Source organism: Mycena indigotica, assembly GCF_014461135.1.
Source record: "Mycena indigotica strain 171206Taipei chromosome Unknown Mind.scaff0002, whole genome shotgun sequence".
Taxonomy (NCBI): Eukaryota; Fungi; Basidiomycota; class Agaricomycetes; order Agaricales; family Mycenaceae; genus Mycena; species Mycena indigotica.
Window position 1 is genome coordinate 6,194,520 of NW_023503001.1, and position 13,418 is coordinate 6,207,937.

General features: G+C 53.9%; 4 protein-coding genes across 4 annotated transcripts; all 4 read right to left on the bottom strand.

The window, feature by feature from the left end:
* Positions 1-233: 233 nt before the first annotated feature.
* MIND_00292300 (uncharacterized protein) lies at positions 234-1,582 on the bottom strand (the record flags this gene model as incomplete). The annotated part of the gene is made up of 2 exons (XM_037359785.1): positions 234-700; positions 757-1,582. 2 exons carry the CDS (start codon positions 1,580-1,582, stop codon positions 234-236), a joined length of 1,293 nt encoding a protein of 430 aa, XP_037224880.1.
* Positions 1,583-4,354: 2,772 nt separating this feature from the next.
* MIND_00292400 (uncharacterized protein) lies at positions 4,355-4,986 on the bottom strand (the record flags this gene model as incomplete). The annotated part of the gene is made up of 3 exons (XM_037359786.1): positions 4,355-4,670; positions 4,722-4,920; positions 4,974-4,986. 3 exons carry the CDS (start codon positions 4,984-4,986, stop codon positions 4,355-4,357), a joined length of 528 nt encoding a protein of 175 aa, XP_037224881.1.
* A 5,125-nt stretch (positions 4,987-10,111) lies between these two features.
* Positions 10,112-11,476, bottom strand: MIND_00292500 (Hydrolase-4 domain-containing protein; the record flags this gene model as incomplete). Its single annotated transcript, XM_037359787.1, has 8 exons — positions 10,112-10,209; positions 10,267-10,609; positions 10,655-10,725; positions 10,783-10,817; positions 10,862-10,992; positions 11,039-11,217; positions 11,263-11,329; positions 11,381-11,476. 8 exons carry the CDS (start codon positions 11,474-11,476, stop codon positions 10,112-10,114), a joined length of 1,020 nt encoding a protein of 339 aa, XP_037224882.1.
* A 66-nt stretch (positions 11,477-11,542) lies between these two features.
* MIND_00292600 (Hydrolase-4 domain-containing protein) lies at positions 11,543-12,803 on the bottom strand (the record flags this gene model as incomplete). Its single annotated transcript, XM_037359788.1, has 8 exons — positions 11,543-11,622; positions 11,669-12,017; positions 12,064-12,125; positions 12,174-12,208; positions 12,259-12,383; positions 12,433-12,617; positions 12,668-12,728; positions 12,780-12,803. The coding sequence occupies 8 exons, from the start codon at positions 12,801-12,803 to the stop codon at positions 11,543-11,545; spliced, it is 921 nt and encodes a 306-aa protein (XP_037224883.1).
* Positions 12,804-13,418: the final 615 nt, after the last annotated feature.

Below are 13,418 nucleotides of genomic sequence, written 5' to 3' on the forward strand. Positions count from 1 at the left end.
GGGAAGGTTTGTGGGCTTTGCCATCTGTCGTATCTTTGGTGCTGAAGCTAGCTTCAGAGTATTCGCACAGTTCTCGCCTACCGAGCAACAGAACACGAGTGTGTGTCTATGGGGCCGAGCTCCAAGTTGATTCAATGTACTACTGTACTACTTGTATGTACAGATGCAAATGCACCTCTTTCACGTTGCTCAGTTCTTGCTTGTTCGTCTTCTCAAACCTCAACTGAAGTGCCTTACACAAAGCCAACAGCGCCCAAATCGACACCTGCTCCGCCGACGCGTGCAATTCCGGCGCGTGATGCGCGCGGCAAGGCGCGGCTGAGCTTTTGCGAGAACGCAGCAAGGTAGTCCTCGGGTGGCGGGAACGTTGTGCTGTCATCACCGTAATATAAACACATCATGTCCCATTCCGCGCTTTTGAGACGCGGATGCCTGATGAGGGACCGATCCAGTCTCTTCGAGGTGTCCGTGGTGAACACGAACGGCAGGTCGCCGGGCTGGTCGCAGATCGTATAGGCAAATGAAAACACCACTTCCTCGAGCAGTGGTGTGGCATCTGGCGTGAGCAGGGCCGCGATGGCGGCGGGCAGCGGGCACTTGGAGCCACCGGGAATGCTTATATGCATTTGCAGCTTTTTGAGATGTGGAAACGATGCCGGGAACACGGGGCGCAACTTAGACTTGGCGCCCACACGGAACTCTAAATGTGTTGGAGCTCAGAGTGTCTGAGTCGAGCCAGAGAGAGGACATACTTACCAGGGACATCGCTATTGAATATGTTGAGCTCCTCGAGCGTCTTTGCCGTGTGTCGGCACGCATTTTCGATATTGGATCGGTTGTCTTCCCCGTGACCGTCTAGTGTGAGAGCACGGAGCGACCCGGGATTTGGCAGCGTTGGTTGCATTTGGCTTCCAAAGAAATACTTTGTGATCGCAGAACTTTGCGAGATAGAGAGCTCTGCAAGGCTTGATGGCACTGATGGGGTTGGAATGCCCTTTGTCCAGTCGTTCAACTCAGGCTCCACCGACTGGAAGGCGACCGACGGAGCCATATTTACGGCTTTATCCACGAGCGCTGGAGTTAATGTCAACTCTGACAGAGTGACACTCCTTAGGGAACGCTGCTCGCGCCCCACAGTGTCCAATGCCCATTCAATGACTTCTAGTTTGACCAGGGTGCGGCATTTCTGCGCGGCCTTGGCTTCTGCAAGGGTCCGGGTCTGCAGGCAGTAGCCCTCGATGTAGACCTCCCGTAATTGCTTCAGCCAGGTAAAGACCGACTCTGCCTCCCGCCGCTCCTCTTTGGCTACTTCAGCACCAAGCGCAAGTCTGACAATCGTGACGTGCGTGGCGAGGCGCGGGGATGTTGTAAAGCGCACAGAAACTTCCGCAAAGGTATGATGTGTCGCAAGCTTGTCCTTGACATCGAGAGAGCAGACCGATAGCTGGCCGAGCAGGCGGCGCTGGCTTGCGTCTCGGAAAACAGGCGCCACCAGTGAGCATGACATGAGGGTGTCGCGGTCATCGTTCGGAATACTGGCGACGATGCGGTTAACGAGTTCTTTGGATACCGTGTTGGCCATGGTATTGGGTAGCTGGAAAGGAGGAGAAATAGGCGCCCGTGACTCGTGAGTCAGAAGTGTTGCCGAACTCGGCATCGACTGCGCCTCAGGAATACTATATATGAGTTTATCCATATATTTTCTGACTTGGAGTCAGCGTGGTACAGGACAAAGAAACAGAACAAAAACACACAGGCCTGAGGCGCGACATGAGAACGAATATACTAGAAGACCGTTGAAGGAGAAACTTGAAACCATGGCACAAGATAGGGTTGGTCGAGAGTACCTATCCAGCATCGACATACATGCCTAAGCAACACTACTTATGCCATGTCTCGCCCGGCGGGAGCTCAGACAGCCGTTGAGGCGATGTCCAGCTTAAGTGATAGACGGAAGTCGGAACGTTTTGCGCGTGTACAGTACATGTGTAGGGTGTAACAGCCAACGGGAAAGATTTGCGAGGAGTGCATGCGGCTTCGCTATATACTGCCGGTCAGAAAGTGAAAGACAACAAGGAAGTGACGCACTTGCTCCAGTCTAGTGTCGCTGCGACCAACGATCCCCTCTGCAAAAACCTCATCACTCTCCCCACCAGCAAGGGCCAACCAACTCCGTTCATCGTTTCCCAAAGCAGCCTGAAACGGCGCCGTTCACAACTCTTGAGCTTGTCTCCAACGCCGCGGCTTTGTCTTGTGAAGCGTGAGGAGCGGATGTGGGGCACGACAACAACGAACCTGAAAGACAGTGTCTTGAGCGGTGGTCGGAAGATATCGTTCATCAGCGCTTCGGTCTTAAGCTTCAGCGTCCGTCGTGGAGAAGCGGAAGAGAGAGAGTGGGCCCGGGAAGATCTGCTGGCAACATCGACTTGGTGCCCGCTCTGTTTGAAAGATACTGGGAGTCGCTGCAACTGCTAAGCCCCGGGAAACAGCAAGCTCGACCAACGTGGCAGAATGCTTCGGCATTCCCTCCCGCTGAAGCGGAAGTCGGAGGGCGAACACAGAAGGCCGGATTGAAAAGGGAGGGGACCTTGAGCTAGTCTGATTTCATGTGAGTCCGTAGCGTTGGGGGCGGCGTATGAGAGGATAGTGACCTGGGCAAAGCTGAAAAGTCAGTCAGCACAGTATCGCGACAGCAATGACGCAGACACCCACGCATAGTTGCGCGCTCTCGCTTGCTCTGAGCCCTCCTGCAACTCTTCCCGACCCTCTTCTTTCCGAACTGCTACGCTTCGAATCTCGATAAGGCATACTCTGCGAGGGAGAAACACGTCAGCAAATAAGACAGTGTTAGGCAGCTATGATGACGCACCTGGCGGAAATGGGATGCAGTGAGGGCCGTTGACAGTGAGCGAGCGAGCGGGGAGAGTAATTCGGGGGGGAGGGAGAGGAGCTTCGGCGACATGGACGTCAGAGTCAAGCGGGATCGACGTCGGGGTCACATTTGGTCACATCACCGGAACGGCACTTGTCTTCCGCAGCTTGTCTTCATCCGCGCTCGCGCATGGTTCTCTGGCATCAAGTCACATTCCCCCAGCTGGTATACTTGGGCCTGCCTTCGCTGACACTGCCTTCCGGCGGCTGCATGAAGACACGTGGCATTTCTGCAGTACTTACTCAGAGCTAACATGTACTAGTAGTTGTTGCCGCAGGACTGTCTGTGATGCCCGTGTGGTTAAGCGCCGCCTGTTATGGCTGTCGCGGCCTAATATCGGGCTGGACTTTTCCTTGACGAATCGACCCCTGCATAACGAGACGATTCGGGATAGAGGCTCCGTATCGTCGCATGGCTTCAAGTTACCGCAGATGTTAACACGCGTGTAGACGGGTGGAACGAGGGGAAAGCTTGCAACTTTCTCGGCTGCGCCTGGCAGTCCCCTGCTCAAACTGACTCTTTCCAGCTACACCAATCCAGAGCCCATCCGGTCCTTGTGCGAGTACTTATGCCGCGCTGTGCCTCTCAACGAGAAGCCGATGATGACAGCGAGGGAGAAAAGGGCGGGTGGAAGATGGTTTTTTTGCGTGTGTGCTCCTCTTTTTCGTTCCCCACCAGCATACTAAGACCGGCCCTCCAGACCCTCCAACTTTCTCCTCCTCTCTCCACACTTTGACTCCTACTGCTACTGTGGAATTGGCACGACCTTCTCCTGGAAGGTGACGCAAATCAGCTGTGCTTGGTGCGTTCTTGTCCACTCTCCCATGTACCAGCCAATAAAGCCGGCATCAAGCAGGAACACGACTGGAAGCGGTTTCCACAGCTCCAGCCCGTGAGCGCTCGTCGTATGCGACGAAGCCAATGCAGTCAGCGCAATGGCCACATTCGCTGTCAGATCCAGACCTGACGCGTCAACGGCTATTATCAAGAGAGTGGAGATAGCGATATCGCAAGGATTGTAGCTGAAATGAAACGAAAGAACAGTGTCATAGGCAAGCTGCTGTATATATGTAAGCATGGTATACCAGTTATTTTCGAGATCCGCGAAAAAAGCTTGCCAGAAAGTCCGTTTTGTGCGTAGAGGGTAGGTAGATGGGATAGATAGCTGCCGAAACGCACTCAATGCATCGCATTACAGCGCTGTTTTCTGTGGCCCCAGATGCTGTTTTGGAGGAGAGACACTCCACCAGCCGGCTTTTGCTTGCACCACCGATCGAAACAGCGTCCTACGTTACCTCGCCCAACTATAGATGAGGTTGGCGAGAATTGTAATCGAGATTCGAAACGACTGGGAGGAATTTGACGGTACTGGATCTTGTTCATTAGAAAGGAACTGTCTGTAACATGACACATGGAGCAATTCTAGTTAAACTCGAGACTGTCCGCTCGACAGCAATCGAAACACAGGAAGACCGATAATGCTTTCGGGGATAGCAGGGTGTCATCATTGCCGCACATTAGCGTTGACGCGAACAAGGACAATGGCGGGAGTCGAAAGTCAGAGGGGAGAAGATATGCAGCGGTGGATGTGGACGTTGCTCGGAATCCAAGTTCGAAGATGATAAGTGCGAAGAGGAGACTTGGGCAGGCGCAAATGAACTGGCTTTGAGCGCGGTCAGCATATCTTGGAGCACGTGTGAGGATATGAGGGGCGGAGGGGGGAATAGCCAGGAAAGAGCTAAAACGATATTTCAGCAGCTGAATATGGGCGGCGAGTAGCTAAACGCACTCGATGATGAATGTTACAGCATCGCCTGGAGTGCCAGCGCCCATCTCGGATGCCCATCTCCCACCACCAGGCTCCCTTCTTGTGAGACACGGCCATTTCTCGCCCCAAACCAGCATGATACGAGGGAGAGGCAGCGCGAAGGGCGTAAAGACTCGTTGTTTTTGCTGAATGCGAGCCACGGATAGAGCGTCAAAAGGGTCTGAAGAGTGTGCGCTTAGCATTGAGAAGGAGGGCCACAGTCTTTTCACGCACCTTGTACCCACATCCACGATGTTCGGTCCCAATACGGCTCTCCCTCGTCCAGTAGCGGGCCTCAGTCTTTGTGTGCAGTGGGTTGCGAAATAGCCATCTGTAAGAACTGTGTCAGCGGGAGAATGACGAGCAGACGACCAAACTTGCAGATGGCCCTTATTGGACTTCCTCCACGCCTCAAGGCAGCCAGAGCCCTTCTCCGACACGTGTTCTTGGAGTCTCCGCCCAATTTGGTGTCGCTCGGCGAGTAGAGAAGACGAAAGGTGTGGCAGAGATGAGGGGAGAGGAAGAGTCAGTCACGGTGGAGTCACGGTGGTGACTGACTCTTCCTCATGACGCATCCACCGCTCATCGACCGTTCAAAGGAGTTCGACAAGCTTTCGGGCCCACGAAAGGCATGCCCTCATGTAACTCCGAATGCAATCGCCGACGTTCACTCCTCTAGGAGGTCGCACTTGCCGCCTGCCAACCCGACTGCTCAGACTACGACTACTATCGATTCGACCGCCTCTGGTCGACAGCAGACAGCACGCTGCGCAGCCAGCTCTTCCCGGTCTTCTCTGCTGTGCTGGACGGCGACCGAATACCGCGACTTGAAGACATACAGCATTTATCTCCGACCGCAAAGCGCCAAATTCGCCATGTGCTGTGCGCCTTACCTCACCTAATAGACCGACGACTGAGTGTCCTCCCCCACGCCGCATTCGATATTGCGCCGTCCTTCACTGGCTGGATGGAGTTTCTGTACAATACTCATGACTTCATGGTCCCGCTCATTGATGGTGACAGCAAGACAGTGCTCCCACTGGCACCAAAAGACGCACTTCTGCTCGGGTTCGTGCATTTCATCCGCGAACTCGAGATAAAATGGGTGGAGCTGCAGGGATCTAACTCTAACACGCTCACAACTACTGGAATGGGTCCCTCCAACGTCTTTTGGAGAAGTACTTCGTCTTTACGACTTACAGTCCGTGCCTGGCAGAATGTGCTAAGGCAGCCTGAGCTTAATGCGGGCTTTCTCTACGACTGTGTTGCCCTGCTCCCGGAAAGCCCTACTTCCTCTCAGATGGACGTGCTCATCGAGGCCATCGGCGGCTCGGTGGACAGCCTCGTTTGCTTTATGAAGAGCCATTTGACCATGGTCGAAAAAATTCCCACTGGATCACGCGGGCAGGGCTACATCGTGCTCTGCTGTCGCCCGCTCGAGCTGATTCTCCGTGCTTACCAGCTGTTATCAGCTGCCGACACCACTGATGTGGCCAGCGCACTTGCAGAAAGTGTGGTATCGCGTCATCTATTCCCGCTGGTGCTCTATGTGCTGAACACTGTGTTGAGCATGGCTAGCAACCCTTCCGCTCCGCCCCCAGACTACTCGCTGAGGACTCTCCAAACAGTCCTGGATGTGGTGAATCTCATTATCGGCACCAATCCCCGAACTCTCCGCATGGCACTGCGCCACGACATCTTACCTCACGTGCTCCAAGCTGTGAGATTCCTCCCCGACAAGATCATAGCCGCAAGCCTCACCCGTCTTCTTGAGATCCAGCTCCCCGCGGGCCTCTTGGACAAGGCCACCCTGCTCCTCATCACCCGCTCAGTCGATACCATCGACACCTCTGATCTGGGAGCCATCCTGAGCAACGCCAAATGTCCGCTCGCGCCACTTTGGGCCCGGCTCAAGACGAGCATTGCGTTTTATGCTGATGTTTTTCTGGTGTGCGACAACAAGACTTTCGACCAGTTGTCCGCTTGCGACAACCCACCTGTGAGAGCCTTTTGTGCTCTGTGATTGTGTTACTCATCCGAATATAGTGTGGCCGTATTGACGAGCGGAAGAGCTTTCAGAAGTGCTCTACTTGCCAGGTTCGCCTTTATTGCTCTCGCGCATGCCAAAGAATGGATTGGCGTGCGGGAAACCACCGAGCGACATGTCTTGCGACCAAAATGGACCACACCGGTAAGCCTTTCTCTATTTGATACCCTGCTTTCTGTTCAAGTTTATACTAACTGTCTTTCAGAAATGCGGTCCATCTTCTCCAAAAAGCAGCTTTCCGCGCTCCGCACCGCCTTGCACATGTTCTATTCTGAACATGCGACGAACCTCCATTGTACCAGTGCCATGCAGCGTGTCTTATATAGACAGCGGAAAACCGCCGCTGCCGCTGGTGCCGACCCCCGCGCAGTCGTTGTATCCACATTCAGCCTCCATCTGGGCAAGCCCATGCTAACCGAGGTCGTCATTGAGGCCCCTCCCGAGTTCCGAGCTTACATGGGCGAAGATTTCCCTAACATCGACGACTGGATCGAGCGGGCGCAGCGGAGCAACGGCCGCCTCGTTTTGCATGCGCTTGTGGTCCCGGTTGGACGGGAAACACACACACTGATCCTCCCCCTTCGGATGAACATGTCGTTCTTGGAGGATGCAGCGCTGCGACTTGCGCCGTCGAAGGGCCCGCCAACGATAGATGGGATGCTTGCGCTCATTCGGAAGTTTGAAGTATGCAAGCAGCCGTCTAAACTACTCGTCATCCAACAGTGAGTATTAGAGCAACAATGCCGCCATATACTGGCTCAGGCGAGTCTCGGGGCGTGGTGCAGGAAGACCGGTGTGACGGTATAAGTAGATGGAAGTAAAGTAGATTTATTGAGGGGGGAATGAGAAGACAATAGAGGTGGTTTGTTGCGTTCTGCTTGTGGTATAAACAGAGGAAACTCGTGGGTAAGAATGAAGAGATATGTATATAAGAAGTACGGACACGGACTAGGGAGTCGATTCGAGCAGTAAGGTAGAAGCGGAACAGATGGGTCGCCTGGAAAGGCCGGGAGTACCCAGCACTTATTCAGCGCGCCAGGGATATATACCAGTCTTCATGATCAGGACCCCGACAGAGTCGATGCAAGCCTAGTTGCCCTGGCGGAAGACTCGAGTATCCAGATACTGAGGCGCCTTCAAGTGCTTCCCGACATCATCTGCTTTCGCAAACGAGACACAGTAGCAAGCGCTATAGTGGAGTCGTTAGATAGGACAGGTATGGACGACAGAATGGGCTGACCAAAGCAGCACTACTAATCGCAGTCGCGGTCGTCGCCCATCCGCCCGTGAGGAAAGCCCACAAGCGACCCTTCCACCGTTGCTACTACCAGACCAGGAGTCGATTCTTGACCAGAGAATCACCCTTCATATGCCATACACAAGACCAAGCGAATGTACTTGTCGTCGTTATAAGCGGCGTTGACGTGGGCGGACGATTCGAGTGGCTGCGGCGCCTTCAAATGCTTCCCGACATCGTCGTTCCACAAACAAGACACACTTGCAAGAGCTACAGTGAAGTGGTGAGACAGCGCAAGTGTACACAACGGCAGGGGCCTACCCAAAACAGTAATCGCAGTCGCCGCCCATCCACCCGCGAGAAAAGCCAACAAACAAGCCCCTTCCACCGTCAAGACGACCAAACAGATGGTCTATTCGCCACAGCAGAGCCAACCTCCATAGTCGTATGCAAAGCACCGAGCCCGTTGACGCGCGTTGCCGAATCGGAGTCGAAGGTGTGGAGGGAGGAGAACGGGCTCGACGCGCGTCTAAACGATGGATATGAGCCGAGAAAAGAATTGGGAGTCACGATGGCATCGTACGTCGTCGGGAGATACAGTTGGCATAGCTGTAGCTCCTGCCCAGAGCATCGAATATCGCCCGTGTTTCCCACTCGAAGAAGGCGGGCACGTGACTTCCATTTTCGGATAGCGACCAAGTGTATTGGATTTGCGAGTGGAGATGGCGGGTGAAGACGGTGGATGCGCTCGGAAGAGTTCAAGGGGGTACGAAGGGCTTGCTTTGCACCATTGGGACCTGTATTCCCCCGTTCCACACTTCGAATCCAGAGCATAACTCGTGGGTCGCTGGGCATTCAAAGGATTGCGAGTCGTGGCATGTGGCTTGAGGAGCAGCACCGGAGTCGGTGGAAACAGAAGAAGAACATCGTCATGGGGAGGGAATTCTGGAGAAATATAAGGATATGTAGGCAAAAATTCGCGATAGCATCGTGACGCACAAGTCGATCCAGCAAACGCGGTGTTCTGGGCCCGACTGGCTTTCGGTGGGCGGGTAAAGGGTGTTGCTTCAGGTTGCGGGACCTTCAAATCTGCAGGCTGGAGACTACTAGTCAGAAAGACACAGAGCAGGGACTGCTTCACGCACCTGAATCTAGCCGACATGACCAGGCCATACTGGCCTGTGCAGAGCCAGATGGCAGCGGTATCATATTCAAGCTTGAAGTTGAGAGTACAGCGCTGAATGGTCAAGCACAGACTGTCAGTACTAGTAGGCACATGGAAATTTTTACGCACCTGTGGCTCCCTCATTCCTGTTCCCTCCCACAATCCTGCTGCCCACACCACCTATTCGTCTCGCAGTCTATGTCGGGGGCATATATGGGAAGGACGGCTAGGCAGTGCGCTCAGCAAAACCGTCTTGGTGAACGCGAAAGCCATGCACACACTTTTCACGTCCACTGTCCATCCCCCGCGGTTCCCGGTGAATCACACCCTTCGCGTTACGATTTCGTTGACGAGGGCTGCTCAATGTGGAGCCGTTGGACGAGTGGAGAAGAAGCGAATTGTGTCGGCGATGGGGGAAAAGAGGGGAAAAGACCTGAGCGTGTCACAATGGTGACCGCCCTTTCTCGATGCACTCCACTCACTGGCCGCGGCACGCTTAGTAGAGGAGAACAAGCTCTCCGCTCCCCAGGCACAGATAAGCCGTACACTGATAATACACCAAAGTATTGACTAAGGCATGTGTATCAGGAGCGGAAGTCATGATCGGGTCAACACAGCGAGTCGCCTCTGACTCTCTGGCCAGTTGGCTGAGTGCCGGGTTTTGAGCTAGCGCTACTTGGGTGTAAATAGAGGCCGCTGCCCGCAGATTTGGGCAGACACGTACCATGAATAGCAAGTCAACGTACCAGTCCAAATGGACACGAATTTATCACAAAACTTAACTTGGATGGGGGGGAACATAAGAAAAGCCCGCAAGATAGGCATCGTAGTTGGAAGAAAGAGATTGAGCATAGACAGTCTGAATGCATTACAATCTGACCAACTTGACAAGAGAGAATAGTCCGAGGATTCAGAGCCATCCGCTACAAAGCCGTCACCCGAGTCGTATTACTGACCGGCAGAACAGCGTTAATCCAGCTATCGATCTTGTCCCAGAATCCCGGACAAAGCTCCGTATAAACTGTTGCCAACACATCAGCTCGCGAGCCTACTAAAGAGACAAGAAAGACAAACTGACGGTGCGTCCCGCCCGCAAACGACTCGAAGCGGTCCAACTCAGACGGCGTCGCCCCCTTGCGGATGTCCCACAAGCCCTCCATGTGCTTCTTGGAGACCAGCTCGTCGTTGGCCCCGCTGAGAAAGAGCATCGGCACCGTGGCCGGTATCGACGGCACTTTCGTCGCGGAGTCCCAGCGCTGCGTCACAAGATGTTTGGCAAGCCATCCGATATATCGCCAGTCGCGGACGAGGCTGGGCACGGAAAGGAACGTGTTTTGGACAACGACTCCCGAGATGGCGGTCGGGTTGCGTGCCGCCAAATCAATCGCTACCGCGCCGCCCAGGCAGAAGCCATACAAGAACTGTCAATTGTGTTAGCACGAGTTGAGAGCAAGGAAAACAAATACCGTCGGGAGTGCAGAAAGAGACGGATTGTTGGTGATGTAGTCCAAAGCAGCTTGTGCATCCAACTGGAGACCTAAGATACATGCTCTGAGCGAAGATCGTCTTTGCTGACAGTAAGCCTGAGACGTACCGGATTCCGAGGGCGTTCCAGAAGAGGTTCCAAATCTAAGCTGTCATCAACAAGTCTACGAACAACTGGGTGCTAGTACCCGCGGTAAGAGAGTAGCAAAACATTGCACCTCCTCCGAATGAGTTTGCGCGCCATGTCAATATAGGGCTGGGTGTCGATGCTCGTTGTGCTCCCATGGAAGACGATCACATTTGCAACAACAGGCTCCACCTATGCGACATTAGAAGAAAGAAAGACAAAAAGATGCAAGACGTACATCGAAGTTTGGCACCGGTATTCCGAGATCAGTTTTATAGGCTCTTTCGTGGAGTTCGATACGTGAGGCGTCTTGTGCAGCGTATTTCGCGAAGAAGCACCCCAGATGCACTTCATCGGCCGTTGTCAACCCGAGACAATGGTACTTGAGGCCATAATCGTTCGGCCGGTCATAGATCCCTGCAGGCGCCGTCAGCGGGTAGAACAAACACTCCTGCAACTTACTTCGAGTGTTGATGAAACCCAATGTGTACAGAGCAAACTTCTGGCCATGTCGCAAGAGCTTCCAGCCCTGTAAATGGGTCATCAAACGCCGTTCCCACATGTCCCAGACTCGACTCACAACCCAGATTGCGAATAGGGACATGCTAGATGGGGGCCGTGTCCAGAGCCCTGCATATTTAAGCCAGTTCGAACAGCCTCGTTCCCGCCCATACATCAGACTTGGACAAAAAACGACTGTCGAATTGAGTAATGACGCCACGAGTCCCCGAATGAAAACACATTATGATTCAGGTGGGGCTGTTACAGCTTGAAGCCAATCGTCGACCTTATCCCAATAACCCGGTTGTAGAAAAGTATCCGCTATCAAGGGTCATCAGCCTGCTCGAAGTCATAACGGAAAATTCACCATGCATCCCTGCTTTGAACGACTCAAATCTATCCAGCCCTGACGTGGCTCCCCTTTTACGTCTCCTCGCTATCTCCCACAAGCCCTCCATGTGTTTCTTCGGCACAACCTCGTCACTTGCCCCGCTGAGAAAGAGCATCGGTACTGTGGCCGGTATTGAAGGCAGTCTGGAGGCAGAGTTCCACCGCTGCATGACGAGGAAGCTGAAGAGGCCAATATATGGCCAGTCGCGGACGACGCGGGGGAGGGAGAGGAACGTGTTTTCGAGAATGATTGCGGAGATGGCGGTGGGGTTGCGAGACGCGAGGTCAATGGCTACTGCACCGCCCAGAGAGGTCCCGAAAAGTATCTAAGAATGATTATTGGCAGCCAAATGAAGGGTAAACACCACGCACTGTTGGAAGCGCAGGACCTTTACGAACACGATCGAGTGCTGCTTGAGCGTCTAGCTTCAGGCCTAATGATAGCGCTTGAGAGTGTGTCTTTTGGTGAAGGGGATACGGACCAGACTCAGAGGGCGAGCCTTTCGAGGTTCCATAGCTTAGAAATGGTCAGGAAAACGAAAACGAGAAAGGAATAAGGCGACACACCCTCGATAAGACAGCAGCAGCACATTACACCTCCTCATGACCAGGCGCTTCGCCGCATACATAAGGTCCCCGTAATTCATCCCGTTGCCATGAAACATGAGCACATTCGCGATAGCAGGGCCTTCCTGTGCAAATGCCATATAAGAACGCGAAAAATCACAGCTTGGCACGCACATACGACTCCGGAGGGCGGAACGCAGACGACGAGTCGCGAGGAAAGTCGTTATCTTCGTGTTCCTGGATACGCTGGGCGGATTGGGCGGCGTGGCTGATGAAGTAACAGTCCAGCCGCACTCCATCCGCCGTCGTTAGCGCGAGGTCTTCATATTCCAGTCCTAGCTCGGACGGTTTGGATATCTCTGCGGCTTATTAACAAGGGCACGGGGTCGGCGGTTACGTGCATGCTCACCTCTCGGCCCCTCTATGAATGCTGAAGGATATACGAGAAACTTCTGTCCGTGTCGTAGGAGCTGCGAAAGCGCGTCAGTTGTCGGTTGGATGGACGAGTTTCGAGGGCGTACGGCGAAGACCAGCGAGCTACTCATGGAAGGCGGCAAGCGGAATGAGAAGGAAGAGGAAAGTGGAAAGAGTCAATGTGACGTGACTCACGCGCGTCACCGCCGTCGGCTTGCCTCCGAAATACCACTTGGACACACCGAATCGCCTTGCGCCAACGCTGCTGGGTGCAGCTAAAGTCATGCTGACTACCTGTCGAATGCACTCAAGTTGACCGTCACCCAGAGCCAACGCAAGCGAAACTTGCCTCTGAAAAAGTGGCACCGAGCTTCCAAGGGCGAATACGACTTCAATTGGAACCACATTTACCTCCCCACAGGCCGGCTGCTACAACGCTCTTCAAATTTTGCTAGTCTCAGTCTAGGGGGCCCGGGGAGACGGCTATCATCGTCTTTTTTCGGCAGTCCCGGGCCACGAAGGGACGATCTTCAAGTTGTGTGTCGAAGTTACAGACTTACACTGGCAGTACTGTACTGTACGACTCCTGCGCGATGCAATGAATACTCGATCAACAGCGCACTACTTGGCTTACATCTACGACATTTTCTGGCTCAACGATTCTATCGGCGTCTGCCGACCGACCCCAAGCGAAACCTTTTCGAGCAGCTTACCGGCCATACAAGCTCTTCGACTATCGTTGCGCT